This window comes from Rattus rattus, chromosome 9 (genome assembly GCF_011064425.1).
Source record: "Rattus rattus isolate New Zealand chromosome 9, Rrattus_CSIRO_v1, whole genome shotgun sequence".
Lineage (NCBI taxonomy): Eukaryota > Metazoa > Chordata > Mammalia > Rodentia > Muridae > Rattus > Rattus rattus.
The window spans coordinates 69,738,346-69,762,361 of record NC_046162.1 but is presented as its reverse complement, the minus strand read 5'-3'; the positions used below and the strand labels follow the sequence as shown (position 1 = coordinate 69,762,361).

General features: G+C 45.2%; 1 protein-coding gene across 1 annotated transcript in view; it reads left to right on the top strand.

The window, feature by feature from the left end:
- The window catches only part of Gna13 (G protein subunit alpha 13), a 36,016-nt gene extending 12,463 nt beyond the window's left edge, over positions 1-23,553 (top strand). Inside the window, exons 3-4 of the mRNA XM_032912102.1 lie at positions 16,305-16,355; positions 19,711-23,553. Coding sequence (XP_032767993.1) covers positions 16,305-16,355; positions 19,711-20,283 — 624 coding nt within the window. The 3' untranslated portion in view covers positions 20,284-23,553. The remainder of the gene's footprint in view (positions 1-16,304; positions 16,356-19,710) is intronic.
- Positions 23,554-24,016: the final 463 nt, after the last annotated feature.

Sequence of the window (24,016 nt, the reverse complement as noted above, 5' to 3'; positions counted from 1 at the left end):
GTGAGACAGGTATCTTTTTGGAGGCTTGTTTGCTAGAAGACCAAATACAAATAATCTGTATATTAGTCAGAAGTGTTCACTGGAGGACCTTGGGCAAGCTTCTGCAAGCTGTTGTGGGGAGAGCCCTGCTCCCGGGTCTGCCCTGGGTGCAGCAGTTGGACTGGGAGAGCTGCAGGAGGAGCAGTGCATCCTGGTGGGGGAGACACTGAAGAGAGTTTGACCCTAGGTCTGGAGCCCAGGGAAGAGTCTGGGACCAGAGGGAGAAGTTAGTGAACTTTGTTTGCAGTGTAAGGGTGTTTACCAGGGGCTGCTCAGAGTAGAGTCTTACAGAAAAGAACCTTGGCGTCTTTTGAGACTGTTCAGAAGCAGAAATCTGCTGTGAAAAGGAGAAGTGCTCTGGAGTGGACTGGCATAGCACTTGGGAGATTGAGGCAGGAGGATTGCGTGTTTGAATCACCTAGTTGCGTAGTAATATGTCTGAAAAACTGTATATTTATTTGTTTATTTGTTTAAGAGAAGAAATGCGCAAGAGCTTGGGAAAGTGCTTTGCGATAGAACGCTGTGTTGGCAGGAGCTGGCTGCAGGGTTCTGAGTGCTGGCTGGCAGGTGACACGGGGAGGGAAGAGCCGCGGTGGAAGTGCCTGAGGAGGCGAGAGGTGAGGAAGTGGGGAAGATTCACTGAAGTCAGGCTGGCTGTTCTCATTTCCCTTTGCAGCACTTTCAACCACCTGGCTTGGCGAGCTGTGGTTTTTCAGACCTTTTTAACGTTTAAGCAGACTGCGTTTGTATTCACCGGTATCTTGGAGTAGCGCTCTCAAGGAGAGGGAAGTGTGAGTTAGTGGCCAAGGTGAGGACTACCGGTATAACTTAGTAGAGTGCTCACCTAGTACGCCCAAAGTTGGTGCAGCATCTCATAAACGGTGTGTGGTAGCACCACACCTCTAGTCCTTCGCTTAGGAGGTGGAGGCAGGAAGTCAGCCCTTTTCCTCTGTGATGTAACAAGTTCAAGGCCAGCTTGGGACACATGAGAGAACTCTGTCTCAAAGTAATTATTATGTAAATAAATATACAAGAGTTTTTTTGTTTTGTACAGCTGTTCCTTCATATCCTCAGGGGTCTGGCAACCAAGTCCTGGAATAACAGAATCTCAGTGTGCAGTCTCTGGTATAGACTGGTCTAGTATTTGCATATAACCTAAGTACAGCCTGCCATGTGCTTAAATTACCTCTACTGTACTCTACCGCCTCTTACAGTGTGGGCTGTGTAAGCAGCCATTGGACTTATTGTTTCAGGAATAATGACAAGAGAAAAAGAGTCTGCGTGTTCAGTGTAGATGGAATTTTTGCTTTGCTATGTAGCCTACCTAGCCTGGCCTCTAATTTTGCAGCGTTTCGTGTGCTGCCCACCATGCCTGGCTCGTCAGGTATTTCAGATTAAGGTTGTAGAACCCATGGATGCACACTGTACTGAGTGATTACCTGTGGTCACTTTCCATTTAGTGCTCTGAGGGCAGGGACGTGATCAGTATAGACCTGGTACCCTTCAGGTCTTCATCAAGCATGTATTGAATTTTGCCCTATGCTCCGACCCAGACGAGACCGAGTCCGCAGGAGCGAGGGCACCGCTGATTTGCCTTCCTGGGAGTGGTCAGTGCTCCGTGAAGAGGAGGCAGCAGGTCTTCAGTTGACAGTGCTCTTTCTCACTGTGCTCTTTGCTGCCGCTCTCTGACTGAGAGGACCTCAGAGAATGCAGGCGGCTCACAATCCAAACCCAGGCAGTAGGGCTCCATAGCTGGGTCTGTTACTCAGTCCCTGCTTTTCAGCCTCTCATGCTGACAGGATTCATCAGATCACGCTTTGGAGACAGGAACTGATGTGCCCAGATACGTTCTCAGCTCATTTGCAGGATTTGAAATAGTTTCCGGTCACCTTGCTTTGCTGTCTGATAGGATTTGGGGATGAGAGGAATAGGCTGGGTGGGACTTCACTGTTGGCAGGAGAGCTTAGGGATATAGAGCCAATGCTAAACTGGGACTAAGGCCATGTGGGCTTTCCTGTCACCTGTTTCTCATTTCTTAATTAATGTTAATTACTGTGCAGTGTTGGCATTGAGGGTTTGCAGTATATCACTGCAGAGCCAAGCTTCTATCTGCTGTGCACCCATAGGGCCTGTGGGTGAAGTGCTTTCTGTGGAGACTGTAAGGGATTGAACCAGGACAGGGTATGTAAGAATGCTGCCTGTGTTCTCTTACTCCGCTTCCTTCCTGCCTGCCTGCCTGCCTGAAGGTGAGGTCATTAAATTTTGAAAAATGAAAAGAAAAAGAGAAAATAAAAACCAATGAACTACTGAAGACTTCTAGTGGCAAAGCTCAATGCTATAATCTTTCTTTTCTTTTTTAGTGTGTGTGTGTGTGTGTGTGTGTGTGTGTGTGTGTGTGTGTGTGTCTGTATGGTGTAAGAGGCGTGAGAGCGTGTGCATGCGCAGGGACGTGTGGAGGTCACAGGACGGCTGTAGTTGAGTCTGTCCTACTGTGTGGGCTCAGGGGTTAAACTCTATGTCAGGATTTGCACAGCATGTGCTTTACCCACTGTCCTGTTGTGCTTTTCTGCTGCTGTGATAAAACACTGGTCAGGACTGGCATGGGGGAGGAAAGCTAAGGCAGGAGCCCAGAGGCCGGTGCTGTGTGGATCATGGGCCATGGGGAAGGCTCTCCCTGGCCTGCTCCCTGTGCTGTGCTCCTTCTGCTCTTAGCCACCAGGACCACCTGTCCAGCGGTGGCACTGCTGTATAGGGCCAGGCCCTCCTGCATGCCTTCACTAGTTGTCCACACGCTCCTGCACACCATCTGATGGAGGCAGCTTCTGAGATTGTGTGTGATTGGCTCTTCTCAAACTATAGTGAACACTGAAACACTTGTCAGAACCTAGGATCCTAACCTTTATTGTGTTAAATGTGTTTTGTGAAAACTGAAGAGTAGGAAAATAAACTTTTTGGAGGGAATGGCTTAAATTTTACTTTATTTTAGGATTTCTTTGTCACGTTTTATTTGTGTGTACCTGAACGTACACATGGTACATCATGTGAGTGCATGTGCCCAAAGAGGCCAGAACCGGGAGTGATGCTCCCCCGCACCACGGGGAGACGTCTGTGTTGACATTCGCTTTTCTGCCTCCGGGATTCGAATACACGTCGGGTATGAGATGACTCTTCTGTACTCTCTGTCCAGTTCACATCCTGCTCCTTTATGGTTACAGCATTAGCATTTCCTGACAGTGATTTTTCTCAGTACCAGCAGATTCTTCAGAAATGGGCGTACACTTTTTATAAGCCAGAGAGTCTTAGGAAGCATCCTAAGATAAGTCTTACCATACTTGTGCCCTGTTGGACAGAACTAGCTCACTTTTGCAGCGTGAAGGTCATTCCTGTGTAAAGTTTTACTTTGATGAGAGGTGGGATCTCGAGCACATGCACTTCAGAATGCTCAGGAGAGATATGGCTGAGTCAGGATAGAGCACCTTAATAAAATAAGGTGCTTTCTGTGACTTTGTAATAGGAGAATTACTGTTCTGTGCATAAGTTACATCATTAAGATTACGAGCCATGGGGTTGGGGATTTAGCTCAGTGGTAGAGCACTTGGCACAAGGCCTTGGGTTCGGTCCCCAGCTCCGAAAAAAAGAAAGAAAGAAAAAAAAGATTACGAGCCACAAATTACTCTGTGATAAATGGAAAACACGTGACATAAAGAAGCATTTACTGGCCGAGTTGTGACAAGTCAGAGGCAGCCTGCACAATAAAGTTGGTGACATGCTTCTTCCCATAGGTGTTTTTACATTGTGAACTTGCTGTTACTGTTTCTGTGGTAGAAGAACTGGACTGAGCTGTGATCTAAGGAAGCTGAAGATATTATTCTTTAGGAAATTATCTTAGATTAGTTTAGAAAGATTTATTTTGAAAATTTTCAAATAATGAGAGTTAACATAAATGACTAATTTTGGCTCTTAGAATTGTTAACTGTGACATAGAAAATACTAGTAAGAAATTTGAAGTTTTATTAACTTGGAGTGTAGTTGGTTTTAGAATATTGACAGCAATGGGAAAAAATCAGTTTCTTTCGCTATCTGTAAATATTGTTATGCTCCTTGTAAACCAAACCAAAAAAAAAACAAAACAACAAACAAATCCCAACAACATGAGGTGCTTTACCTCTGCTGTTTTACAGAGATTGTAGTCAACACTGTCCTTCTCGAAAATGGTACTGTGTAATCATGTTAAATGTTCTTTCCAAGAAAAAGGTGAAATAGTAAAAAATTTTAAAGCAAAGAACCAAAAGCATTCTCTAAGATAAGAATCAATAAAAGTCCCTTGGCAAGATAGGCAGAAATGGAACAGACTGGCACTGAAGTGTCCGCCAGTACACCTGCCTCACCTCCTCAGCCTTCCACAAAGCCTATGTCACTAGGCCCTGCAAAGGGAAAATTGATTGATTGATTGATTACACATCTATGCAAAGTGAATATTGAAGAATGTATGGAAGGGTATGTATGTATTTATTTATTTATTTACTTATTTATTTATATATAAGTACACTGTAGCTGTCTTTAGACACACCAGAAGAGAGGTTTCAGATCTCATTACAGATGGTTGTGAGCCACCATGTGGTCGCTGGGAATTGAACTCAGGACCTCTGGAAGAGCAGTCAGTGCTCTTAACCACTGAGCCATCTCTCCAGCCTGGGTTTTTTTTTTTTAATTCTAATATTTTTTAATGATTTTATTCTTTAAGCAGAAGATTTTTAGATGATGGTGGTAGCAGCTAAAAGACCTTCAGTAAATAAAAATGTGATCTTTTAAAAACCTTATTTTTTCTAAAGCAAACTTATTTTTCTATTTGAAACATATTTATTGCCTTGCATTTAAGCTTTTCACATTTTATGAGATTAAGCAATGATGGTTCACATTCAAAAACATTTTATTTCCCTTAGTGCTGGGGACCAAATGTAGGGGTTTAGGCTTGCCAGTTAAACCCTGTGTCACTGAGCTAATTCCTAGTGTTCAAACAAGCTTCGAATGGCAGATTTCAGTTTGTCTTCAGACTCTCATCAGAGTCTATAAAAATAACCCAGTTCTGGATGTTAAAACACATTTGATACATATTACCTATAGTTCTTGCTGTCAGACTTAGACATTTGTCAGCTGTACTGGTGTTAGCATTAGAATGGCTCCTTCCTGTGTGGGGAAGCCTTTCAGACTTGATGTGATCTCTGCTGCTCCTCTTCTTCACAGATGGAGACCTGGCCTAGGCCCCGCCCTGCCTGGCTGTTGGTTAGAAGACAGGTACTCAGAAACTTAAATCTACTTAGAGAAAAGGGCAGTTCTGAAGATTTACCATCATCTAATCCCTTCAAGTCCTATTTGAGGGCCAGCAAGATGACTGGAACCCATGCTGTGGAAGGAGAGAACCAACTCCTGCAAATTGTTCTCTGACCTCCACACATGTGCCACAGCTTATGCATATGTGCACATGTACACACATGAATAAATGTGCTTTTAAATTCTACTTGTATGTCCTCTTTTGCAGCCCTTAGTACTTTTCTTGCATGCCTTTTTAATTGGTGGTAGCATTTAATGTTTGCCCTCATACCAGAAGATCTCTGAATGTTCTCTTTATATCATCTTGATACTGTAACTTCCCACAGTCAGATATATTGCAAAAAATAAATGGGCTTTATGCCTTGGAAGAACTGAGCTGTTTACATGGAGGTTTATCTCCTGGTTTTCCTCTAGTCCGCCTACATCTTCATAAGCACATGTAACACAGTAATTGGTACTCCAGTGACCATCCTTCCAAATGTTACCCTTTCGGTGACTGAAGTTTGGAGAAACACAGGATGAAAGGAGGATGTCAGAAAGGCGAGTACCATACAATGCACCCAGCAGGCGGTCCTGGGGCCGTTACCCTGTACAAGATAACAATCCCATCCTGGGCTGCAGGAAGCAGAAGTTTTGAGTCTAGGTGTTTCCGCACAGGACCGTAGATCAAAGTAATATGCTAGGAAAGGTGCACACCTTCAGTGCACACAACAGGATGGTCCTGGGTCAGGGGCAGCTGGCGAAAACCACAGTCAGTGGAAAGAGAGTAAAAATGGGTATGAATGTCTTCAATTCACGTTTCTCAAGAACCGATTCTTACTGGGACAACAAGATTTTCAGTTCTTGCTACTAAAATAGTTATCATTCTGTTTCTACCCCCTAAATTAGTCTTGGATAAGCCATGTAATTTTTGACTTTTAGACTTTTCAAAATCTGTAAAATGAACAGGATTAGCTGTTCTGCAGACTCTTCTACTGGGAATCCCTCTGTCTCTCCTTATAAGGTCCTCAGCCAGAAATGAAAGGAGCTGTGTCTGGCAATGATGGCTGCACAGAAGAGAGAAGGATGCACAGGGAGGGGCCTTGGTCAGAACTCAAGCTTTTCTCAGCCGTGTATAGTCCAGGCTGTACTAGGACTCAAGGCGTCTTCCCTGTCTCGGCCTCAGGTGCTGGGATTTACAAGCATGTGCCACCATGCCCGGCTCAGGGCTCGTTTTTAAGAGCATGTACATTATAGTTTGCTATGATTATAGTATGATATAACTATAGTATAGAGTATAGGAGATGGTATAAAATACAAAATGCTAGCTTGTTAGTTTTTGTCAACAAAGTCTTTATATGTATGTATAGTTCTAGCTTGTCGGCTGGCTTTGAACTCACAGATCCTCCCACTTCAGACTGTTCTGGGATTGCAGGTGTTGCTCACCACGGCTGGCTCGCAGATTTTAACCAAGCAACACATGTAGATTGGATCCCTGATACCTTATTGATCCCAGAGTTTTCTCTAAAATCTGTATGTTACCAATAGTCAGATGAACTTCTCAGTATTAAACTTGTGTCTAACCCTATCCACTAGCCATTTACTCATTCATTCATTCATATATTCATTCATTCATTCATTCATTCTAGACCAAGCTGTTCTTAAACTCAAATAGAGTCTTTGTTTAGGTGTGCACACAATTGTGACTTAATTGAATTATGAAGAATATGCACTGTGGCTTAAAACCTACTCTTACAATAAAATAAAAATAAATGTCTAGCCTAGTTTCTTAGTAGCTTGGCATTTTTATTCAGGCTTTTATTTTTATTTTATTATTTCATTTTTATACAGATGTATATTTTTCCTGCATTATGCCTGTAAATCCCTTATATACCTGGTGTCCTCAGAGACTGAAAGAACTTGGGATCCCTTAGAACTGGAGTCATGGACGGTTGTGAGCTGCCACATGGGTGCTGGGAACTGAACCCAGGTCTTCTGCAAGATAACCAGTGCCCTTAACCACTGAGCCATCTCTAACTCTTCTTACTGGTCTTTTAAAGATTTACTTTTATATTTTTTAATTTAGTTAAGTCTTAGTAAATCAGTGCATGTGTGCACTTGGGTAAGTCCTGTGGAGGCCTGAGGCGTGGTTCCCCTGGAGCCGGAGTTGCAGGCATTTGTGAGGTGCTGGGAAGTAAACTTCAGCCCTCTGAAGGGCAGCCACTTTTAACCCTGGAGCCACCTTGCTAACCCATATCAGGCTTTTTTAAAGTTAACTTCCTATAGTCACAAAAGATGAAGTTAATTTTAAAATGCATGTCACTGTGAAGTGACCCCAAGGATAGCTACCTCACAGTCATTTTTCTTGCAGCTTACTAAGAGCATGGCGGGTTTGTAGTAGAGCAGGGGATCTGTTCTTTCAATAGTACATCAAGCAATTCTAGTCCATACCAGTAAGAAGAACCACTTTTCTCAGTTGGGTGTGGCAGCATGAGCTGTGTATCCCTAATACTTTGGAGGCTGAGGAAAGAGGATCATGACTCACCTCAAAACAAAAGTCCTTGATGTGGCACCACACACACACTGAAGTTCTAGAACTTCTGAGGCAGAAACCACTGCGTCTCTGTGAGTTTGGACCCAGCCTAATTTACATAGCGAGTTTGGCCAGTCAGAGTTATACAAGTCTCGAAATAAAATTCCTAGAACACATTCATTCCCTAAGGACTAGATAATATAGTCGAGACGTCTCGTGGCAAGGCATAAAGTGACGAACATTACAGAAAGCACTCATAGCATAGGAGAGAATAGAAGTTCCCACAAACTTTTAGCAATGCAATTCAAAATGTAATAAAATTATGTATAGCTTTTTGTAAGGGCGGTTTTATGGTCAGAAGGATTGGGTGTTTTCCTATTCAGGTTCAGTGCTTACCTTCCAACCAATCATAGATGCTCACTCGTTAATGTTGATATGTAATAATATTTTATAGATCTCATCCTTGAAAGGTAGAGTCCTTGCCTAGCATGTGTGAGGCCCTGGTCCACCTTCAGAGCACAGGATCTTGTTGGGCAGTTCCTCTGCAGAAGAATCTAGGTCCTCCCCTGTGCTTCTTGGTGTACTAATCACTCCTCCTGTAGGCTGGGGGAAGCTTTAATTTGCAGTCGAATGGGCTTTGGACTGGAGTGATACTTCAGGAACTGGACTGTGTGGATGGGGTTTCACTTCCTTTTGACCACAGGCGAGTGTATAAAAACAGTTTGACGTTGCTAGAGATTCAGTCAGTGCCAGTTGTTGAGATGAGTTTTCCAGAGTATAAGCTTCACCAAAAAAGGCTGTTTTGCCTTATAATTTTAGGTTGAACTTTTTCAAGAATAGAATCTACTTTTCCCCAAAGCTAATTTCAAAACCCAGTTTTCGGTGGCAGTGGTTAAGGATGGTTCTTATGCAGAAGAACAAGTCCATTTCATCCCAGTGCTCAGAAAATTTAGTAAACAGTCATCACTCTGGAGCCATTGAATTTGGTTTGGTCGTGAGCATAGCCTTTAACGACTGAGCCATCTCTCCAGCCCAAGACACTGAACTTGTAAGGTGTGTGTCAGACATCTACCTCTGACCTTCTCTGTTGAGACTGGATCTCATCTTGTTCTTTTTAACCTCAGACTTGCTGTGAAGCAGAGGATGGTCTTAGACTCCCCCACCCCCTCCTGCCTCTGTCCAAGTGCTGAGATTAGTAATGCGCCCCTGCACTCTGATGCTGGGGTAGGACCCAGGGTATCATTCATGCTAGGCAGGTCGTTCCATCTACTGAGCTGCATTTCCCAGAAAAATAGTGACTCTTATTTCTGACCAAGTTCCTGGTCATAGTGATGTCCAATTTCCAAGAGTAAATTAAATTCCTTGTTGGCACTGATAGACTTAATGTGTTTCCCACAGAGTACCTGTTGGTGAGGAATCCAGTGCCAACCGATTCATGGCTTTGTGCATTTGTCCCACCACTTCCTTCTTGCTCTGCTCCGCTTTCCCCATCAGAGTCCAGTGGCAGCTATGCTGACTGAGTTGTCTCAGTTTCTTAAACAGATTCTCCTGGGGTGGACAGATATGCATCCAGACCGTCTGTGCAGGCTGGTTCCAGGTACTCCAAACTTGACAGACAGCTGAGTAAGCACTGTTGGTAGTAGAGTTGTTCAGCAAGAATGAGGAAAGTCCCAGAAATCACTAGTCTGTTATTGTTAGTAGCTTTGTTTTGAAACAGGGTCCTGCTGTGTAGCCCTGGCCGCCCCGGGACTCAGAAGTCCACCTGGGATTTGGAGCGTGGCTGCCGTCCTCAGCTCTGAGCATCCGCTCTCACTGAGGAGCCAACCGTCTGTCATTTCTGCACAGACTTGTTTGGCTGCTGCAGTCGAGCACAACTGAATTCTCCAGCAGGAAACAGCACTCCTTGCTTGGATAACAGTGAGCCACAGGGAAACTCTGGAAGTGGGTGGAGATGGTTAGTCTGCAAGTGCCCACCTGCTCTGTGTTCTCTCAGTCCGCTGCAGTGTCCTTCACTACACAGGAACCGCAAATGCTGGCATCTGGTGTATATTAAAAGCATAGCATTCAAAACCCTCTTTCTGTTTCTTTTTGTGATGAATATGAACTTAACCTGTGTGAGAGAGGCAAAGGTCGGGTCAGCTGGCCATGTTGGTGCCATCTGAAGTATCAGCTTCAAACTCAGTGCCCGGTGCAGTGGTGCAAAGCTCTGAAAGCGTCACCCGGGGGCTCCTCCTCCACTGCTCCTGCTCATGCAGGGCGTGGACGCAGTCAGAGATGCTCAGCGAGTAAACGAGTGTGGCTGCCTGCGCTCCAGTATAGTCTTATTTTTAGACCCTGAAATTTGATTTTATACCATTTCACATGTTAAAAATACCATCTTCATGTTTTCCCAATCACTTAGAAATGAGCCATGAAACAAGCAGTGGGCGGGATTTGGCCTGTGGGCTGCTATCGTTTGTGGGTAGCAGACATCTGATCTACAGTCTAGATAAATGAAAATAATCCAGTGCTTCTCTGTCAGCAGTAACTGACTACATGGTTGAAGCCGAACAGATTCCTTTGGTATTACTCCAGTGACAGTCTTTTAAAGGCATTGCTACAAATTGCTAAATTGTGTTCTAGCACGAGATTTATTTGTGCATGCCTGCGTCGTGTTTGTGGGTCCCCACGGAGGCTGGAAGAGGGCATTGGCGTCTCCGAGCTGGAATTACAGGTTGTTTTGAGCCACCTACCTGACTTGGGATCTGGAATCCGAACTTGGAGCCCCTGGAAGAATGACAACCTCTTAACCACTGAACCCTGGCTAAGGTTTTAAAACGTTTACTTCTTAACCTATCTGCTAAGTAAAGTTGTCTTTCCCTATTGGCATAAAGCTGACAGTGTTCTTAGTATGTTTTCTTCTCAAAAAAAAAAAAAAAAAAAAAAAAAGTAGTTTCTTCTTGTCTATGCTTGACTCTCCGGCTAAAAACATCTCTCATTTGGGCAGTAGGTGTCCCGTGAACATGGACTGTCTATTTGCTTTATAGAAATTTCTTCCTAACTTAAGTTTCAGCTTTTAGATTCCTGGAACCAGTGTGTATTTACAAGCAAAGAAAGCTTGTTTTAACTGATGATTCTTGGGAATGAGGGACAAGGAAGCTATTTCCAGCTTAGGTGCAAGTTGATGAAACTGATAAGAAGTAAAGTTTGTAACCTCCCAGGGTTTGAACATTAGAAAGTAACCGAAGCCCACTGAAGCCATTGACTTTGCCAACAGGCCACGGTGGCCTGTTCAGGTGGAGCCTAAATGTCCAGAGAAAAAAGAATTAGAGGTGACATAAATCACCATGGCATTTAACTCTTAACTAGGAAATGGGTTTTAATTTGAAATTTGATTTTAAATTTCTTTCAGTAGTGGAGAATGGACTGGGAAAAGCTAACCCAATTTCAAGTCTTAAGGTTGTAGTGTTTTTGTGTTCCATGGACTCCTCCTGCATTGTGTCTGCAGAGACTAAGGTGTGTCGCTTGAATAACAAGACAGCAGGAGCACAATTCAGATTGCTAACATGACCTCTGCTGGACGGAAACTCTAGTCAGTGTACCTTATGCAGAAAAGGGTTGGTTATTGAAGCACTGACTTCTTTGCCTTACTTCACAGTTGGGGAAATCGGGACCTGGGGGAGTTTGGAGACTTAATCAAATCACTTACTTGGGGTGAGAGAAAGAACCTTTCCTTCATAGCAGCTTTGGGAAGCCAGAGGAGCTTATTAGGAAAAGGTAGTTAGGGCCGCCTTCGTCCTCACCGGCTCACTCGCCATTCTCACATGGTCTTGGAGAGAAAGGCTGCTGGATCCAGACACTGGACACATCAGCAGGACCAACAGAAGCCCTAGGCCCCCAGTACAGAGCCCCTGTTAGTGACCATGGGTAAACTGCAGATTATACACATTTTTGGTTTTAATTTTTTGAGATCATAAAAGTTTTTTTCCCGTAGGTTTTCTTCTCAATAAAATTTCAAAGCTGCTAATAAATAAGGACTTAAAGGTGTCGACAGGACTGTCTTGACTTCAGAGCCACCGTAGGCTACACAGCAAGACCCTGTCAGAAAGGAGCACAGGCAGCAGGCAAGGGGAGAACAAGAATGAAGCCAGATTGCCCCCTCTCTCCAGCCCCAACTCTTTTTGACTAGTGACTTAATTTTAACCAAAATATGCTTGCCACAGGAGTAACACTGAATGTATTATGTCCTAGAGTAGATGTGGCTGAAATGCGAGAGAAGGCAAGACTTAACAGTGGGAGTTCATCCGTATGTTTAAATGTAAGGGAATTTAGAATGTTTTCATTTCAGAGTCTTGAACACATAAAGTACAGAATTGCTCTCTGTCGCCGTTTCTTCATCGTTTCAGACGGGATCTCACGATGTAGCCCTGGCTGACTTGTCTCTTTGTCATTGTTGCTTTGTTTCATTTTGTTTTATTTTGTTTTGTCTGTGTATAACATACCTTTTTCTGTGGTTATTACCACTTGGTTTTCGTGAGATTTTGGAGTTTCTAATAAATAAAGCACAGACTAATTTGGACTCACAAGGTTATCTTTAAGATTTACTTTTTAGTTATGCTCACAGGTGCCCACAGGTATCCACTCCCCTGGACTGGAATTAGCATTTCCAGTGAGCCAGTGCGTGTGGCTGCTGGCTGTGGGTACTGGGAACCAAGCCACCCCTCTGGAAGAGTAGCATGCACTCAGACATTGAAAGTGTTTGTACGTCCAAAACAAGACATGTGACAGAGATTAGCTCCCCCAGCCCCACCCCTGCTACCTGGTTCCTCAGGGTCTCACTGGTATCCCAAGCCTACTTGCAACTTCATCTCATATGGTAGGCTCGCCCCAAACTCCTGGCAGCCCCTCAGCAGGGCTGGGTTATAGGAGTTGGCTGCCAAGCATAGCTCTCTCGTTTGCAGAAAGAAGATAGTACAGTGCTACCGAGTTACCTCTGCCCATACTTTAAGGAGTTAATTTAATAGACAGCTGAGCTAATTAATAGTCTCCCAGATCTTAGAATTAAGATGTGCTAGAGAAATTAAGGTTTCTTAAAATGACAGCAAGGCAAGGCCAAGCACACAGACAGTGACCCCCCCTTTCTGTGCATGAAAACATTGGAATAAGTTAGCCATGTAGGATAAACAGCTAAAGACCCGGCATACATCTGGGTCGGGCCTTGCTGCCATGCGTGTACTGTTCCACACTTGCAAAGTTACAGAATGCCTTTCAGGTCAACGCTGTAGGCTTTGACGTTATAATCTACTACTTCAGTTTAGTATTTAATAGTGCAAGTATTTCATATGTGACTGATATCAAATAATTATGTTTGATAGCTTAAGGTGTTTTATGTTTCTTTCTTAATTCTATGTGGAAAAATAATGTTCCAAATTTGTTGTAGGTAGCACTGAATAAACGATACTTTATGTATTCATTCCCTTTGGGGTGGTGTTTGAGGCAGGGTCTTATATATATATCCTGGACTGACATCTAAAACTCGTGGTTTTTGTGGACTCCCGAGCCTCCAGTGTGCGCCCCTCCCAGCCTCGCTGTGCTTTTATGTACATCCTGTTTATGCTGAGTAATTGCTTGGAGCAGACAAGGCCGCTAAATGATCCTGGGACATAGTGCTCCTATCGTCCTGAGAGGTTTGTATAGATCCGTAATGCCACTGGGATGTGTACACTGTTTTCTGTAAACCCTCCCACAGTACAGTGGTGTAAATCCGTGCTAGGAAGGAGGATGCTGTTCAGATAATACTCATGTGAGGGTATCTTAACTTTCGTTTACTTTATCTCCATAAGATAAATAATACTAATGCTTCGTATGAAGTTGAACTTTTACTGTTGCCTTGGATGGGGAACTTTTTCTTTTTTCTTCTTATGTTGTAGTTAGGTAGGTAGGTAGTTTGGTAGTTAAGGCTCACATAACCCGGGCTGACTGAACCGCCATCTGAGCATCCCCTTGAACTGGTCCTCAGGCTGCCTCCGTTTTCCAGGTGCCAGGCTTACAGGCTGTGCCACCGGTTGGTTTCTTTTAGCCTCGTGTAGACTCTATTGAAGAATGAACTTGGTGTTTTCACCTGTGTGGAGAGGCAGACCTAAGAGAGCTTAACAGGAATCTTTTTTTTTTTTTTTTGGTTCTTTTTTTTTTTCGGAGCTGGGGACCAACCCAGGGCCTTGCGCTTCCCTAGGTAAGCGCTCTACCACTGAGCTAAATCCCCAGCCCGCTTAACAGGAATCTTAAACAATGTTTAACTCTACCCAAAGCATCACTGTAGATATAATTGGAAAGGTACAAAAAGTTGTGTATTCAAAGTTGTTTATCATCAAAGTGGTATTAAAACTGGCAGGCAGCGACCCACTCCTGAACCTAGCACTTGGGAGGCTGACTGCTGCTGTGAGTTCAAAGCCAGCCCTGGCTATTTCTGCCTCAAAAGAGAGAGAAGGAGGGAAGGAGGGAAAAGAAAATGGGAAACGGTGGCGGGGGGGGGCGCTAAAATGATTTGTTGTTTAAGAAAGATGTTACTTAGCAATGGAGAGTCAGCTCAGCAGTTAAGCATGCTTGCTGTGCAATCGCTACGACCAGAGTTTGTATCCCGGCACCCATGCAACAAGCCAAGCATCCCAGCTCTGAGTGGGCAGAGACTGGAAGCTCACTGGGGCTTGCTGGCCTAGCCTACAGAATGCAAGCCTTGGGTTCAGAGAGAAACTCTGCCTCAAAAAGGATCAGGGGGTGGGTGTGGGAGTCCCAGCACCCTCTTCTGACTTTGAATGCACAGGCACATGTGTGCACACATTTCCTCTTTGTATTTCGTGAGTGTGTGTGTGTGTGTGTGTGAGTGTGAGTGTGTGTGTGTGTGTGTGTGTTGGGGGTACCTGCGTGACACATTTGTGTGTTGTGTGTGTGTGTGTGTGTGTGTGTGTGTGTGTGAGTGTGTGTGTGTGTTGGGGGTATTGTAGTTGCTGCAGGCCAGCAGCCAGTGGCACGATCCCTGCTTTTTACTCTGAAATATCAATTTTATAGCAACTTCCTTTTACCCTTACCATGTCCTTGAAAACAAGTCACTATGTGTCCCATTAGAGACAGAGGGAGGAATAGTAAATGACCTGTCCTGTGTTAATGTTCAGTTCAGCTTTAGAAATCACCTTAAAATTAATTTAGGCACATTAAATGCTCCCATGATGCCTAGTGGCTTCACTGTGTGTTTTCGGGGGTGGAAGGGATTCTAAGCCTACAAACAACACAGGTTGCCTGAGGGGACGGATGCTACCCAGTTTGTGAAAAGGGAAGCTTGGGGCTGAAGAGATGGCTCAACACTGGCTGCTCTTCCAGAGGACCCAGGTTCGAGTCCCAGCACCAATCAGGCAGCTCATAGCTATCTGTACCTCAGGTAAAGATGGCAGATCAGTGTGTGAGCCTCAGAGCATGCTGGTTGTGTTCTTCATGAGCCTGTTTTTGTGGCCAGAAGTGTGTCTGCAGGAACTGAACGGTGACTGACGAGGCTGATTGCGAGCTGCCCCAGCTGCCCTTTTCAGGGCAGCCACTTTTGCCTAAAGGAATGACGGGCATTTGGGCACTTTGGTCGCCCACTATTTCAAGGAAAGTAGCCTGGATTTACGTTGCTCCTAGTATAAGGCTTACACGTTCAGCTAGAATGTAGGAACCCAGCTCTGCCCAGTGAGTGCGGCAGCTCCCCCATGGACTTGATAAAGTTGACAGAAATGTGGTTTTAAATGCTGTGTAATAAAACATGCCAGCATTTGAAAGCTTTGATAACTTAAGTGATCTGCTATGTTCCTGACCAGTGTCAGGAGCCACTGAGCTGTGGCCAGGTAAAGACCCACACAGAGTGCAGGGCACAGGGCCCTCGTATGGCAGGGTCTGAGAGCTCATGAGGGTCACTAGTCCCATAGGGACCAGCCTTCAAGGAGTAGACCTACCAAATTCGATGTCACAACAAAAATCTTTACAGTGACCTGAAAACTTTTATAGTGACATTATTCGTAGTGGTAGACATCTTTTTCCTTTTTCAAGTCAGGCTGACCTGTAGTTACAGTCGAGCACAGGAGCTAACGCCTCGGACATCCCTTAAGCCGCAAACGAGGTAGCTATTGCGCTTCGTATCGGCTGTTTGAGCATTTGTTTGATGTAGTGCTGAGGACCAGCCCCACTCTGCTGCACCTTCTGCCCCGTTAGTGGTGCTTTAACGTTGTATGTGGCAAAGGTCTTTGTGTTCATGTTTTGGCTCCCTGGCTTGGCCTCCTCACACTTGGTAGTCCCCTCTTCAGCTCCTCTGAATGTGACTAACCAAAGTCTACTCAGACCAAGTGTACAGCCCCACAGTACAACGTAACTGTGTGACGGTCAAGCCTTCCTGACTTTGTTTTCTTCTTATTTTCAGGGTGAGTCTGTAAAGTATTTCCTGGATAACTTGGATAAACTTGGAGTACCGGTAAGTTTCAAAACAGTAGTTCTTTCTGGTCATTGATACTTGGAAGTAGTAGTGGGGATAGCATTGGTCCTGTTTAGGGCAGCTTGTTAGGAAAGTTAGAGAACACCAGCAGCTAGCCTTTTCCTTTTCTTCTAGTGCCAGTGGCCTGAGTCATCTTCCTACAAACATTGACAGATTTCTAATTTTTGTCAACATGGAAGAGATTTGTGTTTGAAAATGAGATTTCACACCGCCATTCTTCAGTGTTGGGTTTTCTGTAGCAGAAATAGAACAGGCCTCACTGGTATTGAAGTTTGGTGAATGGGGCTCTATTCCCAAGGCTCGTAGAGGAGACTGGAGTGACAGAGAGTCACCTTGGGAGGAGCCCGTTATCTTCCCAGTGTTTGCCTCAGAGCCAGTGACTCACTGGCTCTCCCAGGCCTGTGGTAGGCAGAGTGAGCGCTACTGTCTGTTCTCTAAGGTTTCACTGCCTAGAGCCTCTGCCCCAGAGCTGTTGGTCATGAAGCCTAGTGCAGCTGCCTTAGCTTCCTCTTACATTTCTGCTGTGTTCGATGAGCCGTGGTCCTGAGGCTTCAGAGCTGGCCTGCTCTAAGGAAGAAAGCCCAATGCGGCGTCTTAGGGCACTGGGACTACACTTATTTTCTCCAGCAGGTTCAGTTTTACATGTCCTTATATTTTCTATTTGGGTTTGCTAGCTGGTTGTGATGGCACACATCTGTAATTATAGCAGTCAGAAATCTGAGGCAAGAAGATCATAAGTTTAAGGCCAGCCTATTTCAAAAAATGAAACCTAAATTTTTAATTGTGTATGTTACCTTTCAAGGAGTTTCTTTTTTTACCTATTTCCTGCAAATGTAAGTATCTCCCAGAACTTGAGTTCTTTATAACTTAGTTTGTCACATAATACGGACAGTCAGAGAAAAGCATTAGGAACAGCATGTATGCAGTGGGTGGGGTGGTGAATATGAACAGGTATGTGCACATGATGGTGGAGTGGCTAGGGCTGGTATATGTCTTCCTCAGTTATTTCTTGCCTTGTTTGAGACAGAGTCTCTCCCTGAACTTGGAGCTCACACATTTGTCTAGACTGCCAGTCAGCAAGCCCTCCTGTCTGCTGTCCCCTGCTCAAGGATCATAGGTGGTGCTCTCTTAGCACCCACCTTTTTATGTGGTGTAAACTCAGAACCTCAGGCTGATGCTGTATGCATACACTTTACTAACTGAGCTCCCCTTCCCAGCCCTGAGCATGTTTTACATTCATTCATTCATTCACTCATTTCACTGTTTGAGTGCTTGTCTCCATGTATGTAGCAGTACTGTGCTTACTTGGTGCCCCGGGAACCCAGAAAAGGATTTTAGGTTTCCTGGAACTAGAGTTCCATCTGCCGTGTGGATGCTGGGAACTAAACCCATGTCCTCTGTAAGAACAGCCTCGTCAGACCCCAGACCAGCTCTGATTTTTGCTGTTGTTCTTTGTTTGAGACCGGGTCTCATTCCCTAGGCCTGGAACCCGCTTTGTAGACCAGGCTGACCTCCAACTCACTGAGATCTGCCTGCGTCTGCCTCCCACTGAGTTAAAGGCCTGCACGGTAATGCCGGGATGATTTTTTTAACAGTGCTTTCTTACGGTCTAAAGAGAGCTTGTCTGATCTGCTTTTCTGGTTCTCAGGCAGGTTTTCCTAAGCACACTAATCATGTATACGCTTGCTGTCTTCGCTGGGGTTCTGGTGTTGTTTGCTGGGTGGGTTTTTTGAGGCAAGGTTTCTTGTAGCTCAGGTTAGATTTAAACTCACCATATTATAAAATAGGACCTTGAACTCCGCCTGGTGCTGGCATGGTGGCTTGGCTAACACAGCTGCCCTCTCCCTGTCTGTATCAGGCCCTGCTTCCTTGTTGCATATAACACGCTAATGGTTTCTTTGTTTTCTTTTATCCATTCTTTAGTGAGGACCAGGACGTCCTACCTTGCTTGCCTAGTGACAGTTCCTGGCACAAAGTAGGCAATCAGCAGACAGCTTACAGATAAATAGTAGGCCAGTCCTGACGGGGGGTAGTAGGTGCTTAAGCTTATAGATAAATAATAGGCCAGTCAGCCATGGATAGTAGGTGCTTAAACTGTTAGGGTGAGAATAGTTCTGAAAGGAGATGACATAATCAGCAAGGAGAGAGGAGAGCAGGCTGACTGTGCTGCATCTTATCGCCGTTCTCTGAGCTTAGGGCGAACCAGAACCGCGTTCGCTTCTCTCCATCTGAAGCTGCAGGAACTCTGCTCTGCATTGAGCCCTTAGAAAGGCAGAGGCCACATGAGAAGCGAGGAGCAGGCAGGGGCCTGAGGAAGGTGCTGCCAGGTGCGGTTGCCTTTGTCCTAGACCTTAGAGCTTCCCTGGTCACACAGTCTGGAAAGCTAGGCCCGGTGCCAGGGTCTGGGGTCCTAGCATTTGTAAAACTAAGGCGGGAGGATTGTCAGTGAGTTCTAGGTCAGCCAAGACAGCATAGTAAGACTTAGCCTTAAACACATGCATGCATGCAACACTCTCCTCACTCTTTTCTCTCTCCCTCTCTCTCCTCTCTCTCTCTCTCTCTCTCTCTCTCTCTCTCTCTCTCTCTCTCTCTCTCTCTCTCTCTCTCTCTCTCTCCTCCCGCCCCTTTCACTCACTTGTGCTTGAGAGTAAATGTGTAACCCTAGCACCAAAAGGCAGAGACAGGTGGATCATGACAAATTCAATGCCAGTCTACTGATAGCAGTGGTTCCTTAAAGAGTTCAGAAGAGCTAACAGTCTTGACAAGTGTGCTAGGTGTGAGTGCCCTCCAGGTGGGAACAGACATGGTGCTCAGAGTATGCTCCTCCTGGGTGAGTGAGAGCTTCCTAAACCATTGCCCGGAACAGCCTAGCCTAAGGTCTGCAGTGCATAAGGTCAGTCATTCATGCTAGATAAGGTGTTTTCCCTGCGGACAGCGTAGAGCTTATGCACAGCCGTGAAGCGGGTGTGTGCAGTGAAGAAGGTGCATGGAATACAGAGCCAAGCATGGGAAGTGAGCCTCAGGAGCCACAGCCTCAGCTCCTCTGTGTCTAGAGGGGCGAGGACCAGCATGGAGATGCCGAGGCAGAGAGGTCATTCTGGCATAACCTAGGAGTTGGTAATGCAGGTGGGCGAGGTCAGCTGGGAGTTCACTTACGTGTGAGTGGTGTGTCGGTCACCCGTAATTCAGCAGCTAGGGGGCTGGGGTGATAGGACCTCAAGCTTGAGGCCAGCCTTGGCTTGGTGGTCGGTTGTTAATCATTTAATTTGCACATCCATGTACTGGGCCAGTTGCTACTTGTGGCCTCCTAAGTATAAATCCTTTTCTCTTCTAGGACTACATTCCGTCACAGCAAGATATTCTGCTTGCCAGAAGACCCACCAAAGGCATCCATGAGTATGACTTTGAAATTAAAAATGTTCCTTTCAAAATGGTTGACGTAGGTGGCCAGAGATCAGAACGGAAACGTTGGTTTGAATGCTTTGACAGTGTGACGTCAATACTCTTCCTTGTTTCTTCAAGTGAGTTTGACCAGGTGCTTATGGAGGACCGCCTGACCAACCGCCTCACAGAGTCCCTGAACATTTTTGAAACAATTGTCAATAACCGGGTTTTCAGCAATGTCTCTATAATTCTCTTCTTAAACAAGACAGACTTGCTTGAGGAGAAAGTGCAAGTTGTAAGCATCAAAGACTATTTCCTAGAATTTGAAGGGGACCCTCACTGCTTAAGAGACGTCCAAAAGTTTCTGGTGGAATGCTTCCGGGGGAAACGCCGGGACCAGCAGCAGAGGCCGCTGTACCACCACTTCACCACCGCCATCAACACAGAGAACATCCGCCTTGTGTTCCGAGACGTGAAGGACACAATCCTTCATGACAACCTCAAGCAGCTTATGCTCCAGTGATGAGGAGACTCGCTGTTTTAATACCTTGTTGTGATTTTGATTGTTTTCTGTTTGTCCTGTTTTTCTATTTACATAGCAGTTTACATCAGCAGTTAGAAAAATCTTAATTCTGTGTCTAACTTCTTGGAAATCTTAGTCCATCTGTGGTCTTTAGTTTGTGGCTGACAGCTGCTGAATTAACACATTGCCAATATCTGCTGGAATTCGGGCTTTGATCGGTTTCACCGGGGCTTGCATTCGAGTCCAATTATAACTTCCTGGCCAACCTCACACTAGGTGTATTTCAGGCTTTGAATTCTTCTGCTTGCAAACTGAATTCTCCTGCAGTGCCAAGAATAGGCAGTATCTTTAAGTACTTGTAGGGATGAGATAATGAACCTTCAGCTCTAAAGAGAGAGTGCCTTACACAGCAGTGACATGCCTAGCTAGGGGGAGCCCTGGTCTGAAAGGGCTTTTAGAGAAAAGTTTAAGGAACAGCGATCTCAGCCTACAGAGGCTTAGCCTCCTGCCCACACAGCTGTAGTTTGTTTGTTTGTTTGTTTGTCCTCAATTTCTTTAATTTCTGAAGGTAATGTCTTAGTGTTTAAGTTTACAATATGGATTTCAGCCTGATGCTGATGTGGTCACAAATGGTACATGTGCTATGTTGATCTGAGGTGACCAGTGACATGCAGTTTCCTTTTGCCATACATAGTGTCACCAACTTAATGTGCCATGTTAGAGACACGCTGGCCAGAACAACTAGAAAGGGCAAACATCTTGGCAACAGAAATCAACATAGTGGCTCCAGAGTGCCGCAGGAGTGGCTTTTGGTCCTGTCACATTGGATTTTGTGCCTTCTGGAGGGAATCGCTGTCGGGTCTTCTTGCTTTTGTCCCACTGTCTCAACCGCAGCAACTCAGAACTGTGGCATCGCGGGGTTCTCCTGTCACCGAGAGTTTGTTGGGCAACGTTTCCCTGTGAACTGTTGAAGGTGTCCTTTCAGTACCCTGTTGATGGCTAGTGTCACTCTCTGTGTTACAGTGTGTACCTGTTGTGGATGTCATGTGTATGAGATGGCAGCTTCACTGAGGTACATGTGAGTGTCTAAAGAATGCATCTGAGGATAAGTAAGTTTTTTGGCTCATACTTAAGGTTTGCCTTACACACACACACACACACACACACACACACACGCACACACACACACCACTAAGTTAAAGTGTGCCCCTGAAGTAGCTTGTGATTAACTATAGTGACTGGTGTACTAAACCATCTGTCATGGCCAACTGGCCTGTGAGTTTGTAGAGCCTGAGCTCGTGCCTGCTGCCCGTGGAGAGTGCAGGAGGGCAGCGATGCCTGCTGGTTTACTGTGTGACTGCTCTCAGGCAAGAAGCTGGGCCCTGAAAAGCTGGCCAGCGGTGAGGCCTGCCGGCAGTAGCTTTCCTTTTCCCTTGCTGAAGGGTGCGAGAGCCGGGCCTTAGTGTGTACTCGAGAGACCTGACTTGTCCTGGATTTGAACTTTGACTGCTGTTCTGTTTATAAAGCCCAGTGCTTTCTTGCCTTGGTAATATCATGAGTGTAAGGTGTGTACTCCAGTGTCCCAGTGCAGGCGTTGGTGGCATGATCGATGGATATTTGGATGGTTCTACATCTGGTCCTTTTTGCCAAAAAGAATCTATCATTTAAATCCATGGGGTTAGAGGACCCCGGTGCTGCTGGACATTCGAGTGCATGCCCAGTAGCATGTGTTCTGTGTTCATTTAGCAAACATTGTGCATTGGCCACAACTAGCTGCACTGAAGGCAGAGGTCAGTCCCTCCAGAAAGCAGTTGTCTGGTTATATGTAAGCTCTGTGGTGAGCACAGAAATCCTTCCTGACAGAGCAGGATCTCTGACTTCCTCCATTGTGACCATTACCAAGAAAAACCAAGAGCTCCCGACTAGAGGCAGCATCCTCCTGGGCATCTGCAGCTTCCTCTGAAGCGGGCAGCATGTCCAGACCCAATGTAGTCTAGGTTCATTCTGAAGTGGTGGGTTACTTACACGTAATGTCTGCAGGATTGTTCAGAAGTTAAAGAACTGTGGGGCTCAGCCAAAAAGCCACGGCCCGCATTTGCACAGTCTGACCCTACACCCCGAAAGTCAGGTCCTTTTGTAAAGTGAAATACTGCTGTGTGAAGAGGGAGACGAAACGTAGCCGACAGAATAGAAAAGGTGCTCAACCCTCAGTGTGCTGACTTCCCCACCCCTGAACCATGCCTCGGAGTTGAGGCTCCGTTGGGCACTGGACCGAATGTCTTGGGTGCATAAAGTGATTGTGCCTAATTCAAGATTCCTTCTTCAGTCCCACAGCCTTCCTGCTTACTGACAAAGAACCACACAAGTGTCTTAGTTGACTTCAACATTTTTTTATATTTTACAGAGTTGCCTTATAAATAAAAGAACAACACAGATTTAGACCTTAATTTTTCCTTTAATGGGGAAAGGGCTTTGTTCCATGTTTTCTTATGATCTTAGTTCAAGATGTGCAGCTGCCACCCGGATATCCATAATGGCCTGAGCTGTCGCTCTCCAACAAATGCTGTCCATATTCAGTGGAGGCCTCCATAGCAGCTTTTCTGTCTGGAAAGGGTGCTCATAGCCAGAGGAAGCTTCAGCCAGGCAAGATGGGGTGTCCTGAAGAGGAGCATGTTGATTTTTTCTGTTTGTTTTCCTATCGCAGTGCATTGTGGGTACTTCACACTCAGAGGGTCTCCGGGCAAAGTTCTCAAGTTGGGACTCAGCAGGGAAACGCTTGTTAAGTTAGTGGCAGCTGGTGATTTAAAGTAAGAGAAAGTAAGACCACATTAGTGCCAGAAGTGATAAGAATTGTCAGATGCAGCCAAAGCATGTGCCTCCAAGTAACTCTTACCTCCCAGTGTGTGTGCCCGATGCTCGGGCTTCTGCTTTGATGGCATGTATTTCTCAGTGTTGGTATTCACATCCGGTTATGCCTCGTTTGTATGAAGAATAAAATGGCCAAGCTATGCGGTTCTATCCTGAAACTCAAGCTATTTGGAAAACCCTCAAATTGGTGCTTTCATTATTTAATGATACATTTAGACAAAACCCCAAACAAACCATCTGAAACATGACTCCAGGTTCCAATTTGCAGCGATGTCATTTTCCTCATTGGAGAAGAACAAGCGCCCGTGTTAATTTGAATTTCCTGTATGAACCCATACATCCTACCTGTAAAGCCCAGTCAAACATTTGTAAGAAATTCCATAATAAACCTAGAGAAAGCCACTTCGTCACCATTTCATTTCTTTTAATATTATTTGGAAGACAGAATAAAGCTCTCAGGTCCCTTTTATTTGGAAATCAGACTTCTGTTATATGCCTCTGCCCTGTGATCTCAGCACGGTAAATTCCACGAGTCAGGGGATCTTGGGTTTGTGCTGCTTGAGTGAAAGTATTTTCTCCTTTCTTTTCCCTCTTTTTTTGTAACGCTGGGATGTGGTTGGCCTTTCAGCCTAGAAAGCATGAGGGCACCTAATGCCCACTTTCTTACGGTACGAGTTTAGGGCTTAGTTTACAACAGGACTGAATTTCCTGTCAAGACCTGACGATGGCTTTTCTGATCCCATCAGCTCGATGCTTGCAGCCATGCCTGGCAGTCGGGTATCAGACTCATCAAAGCAGTGTTCACGCGCTAACTCCTAACGTCCTCCCGGATGTAGATCAGCATTTGAATTCACCCGTCCATCCC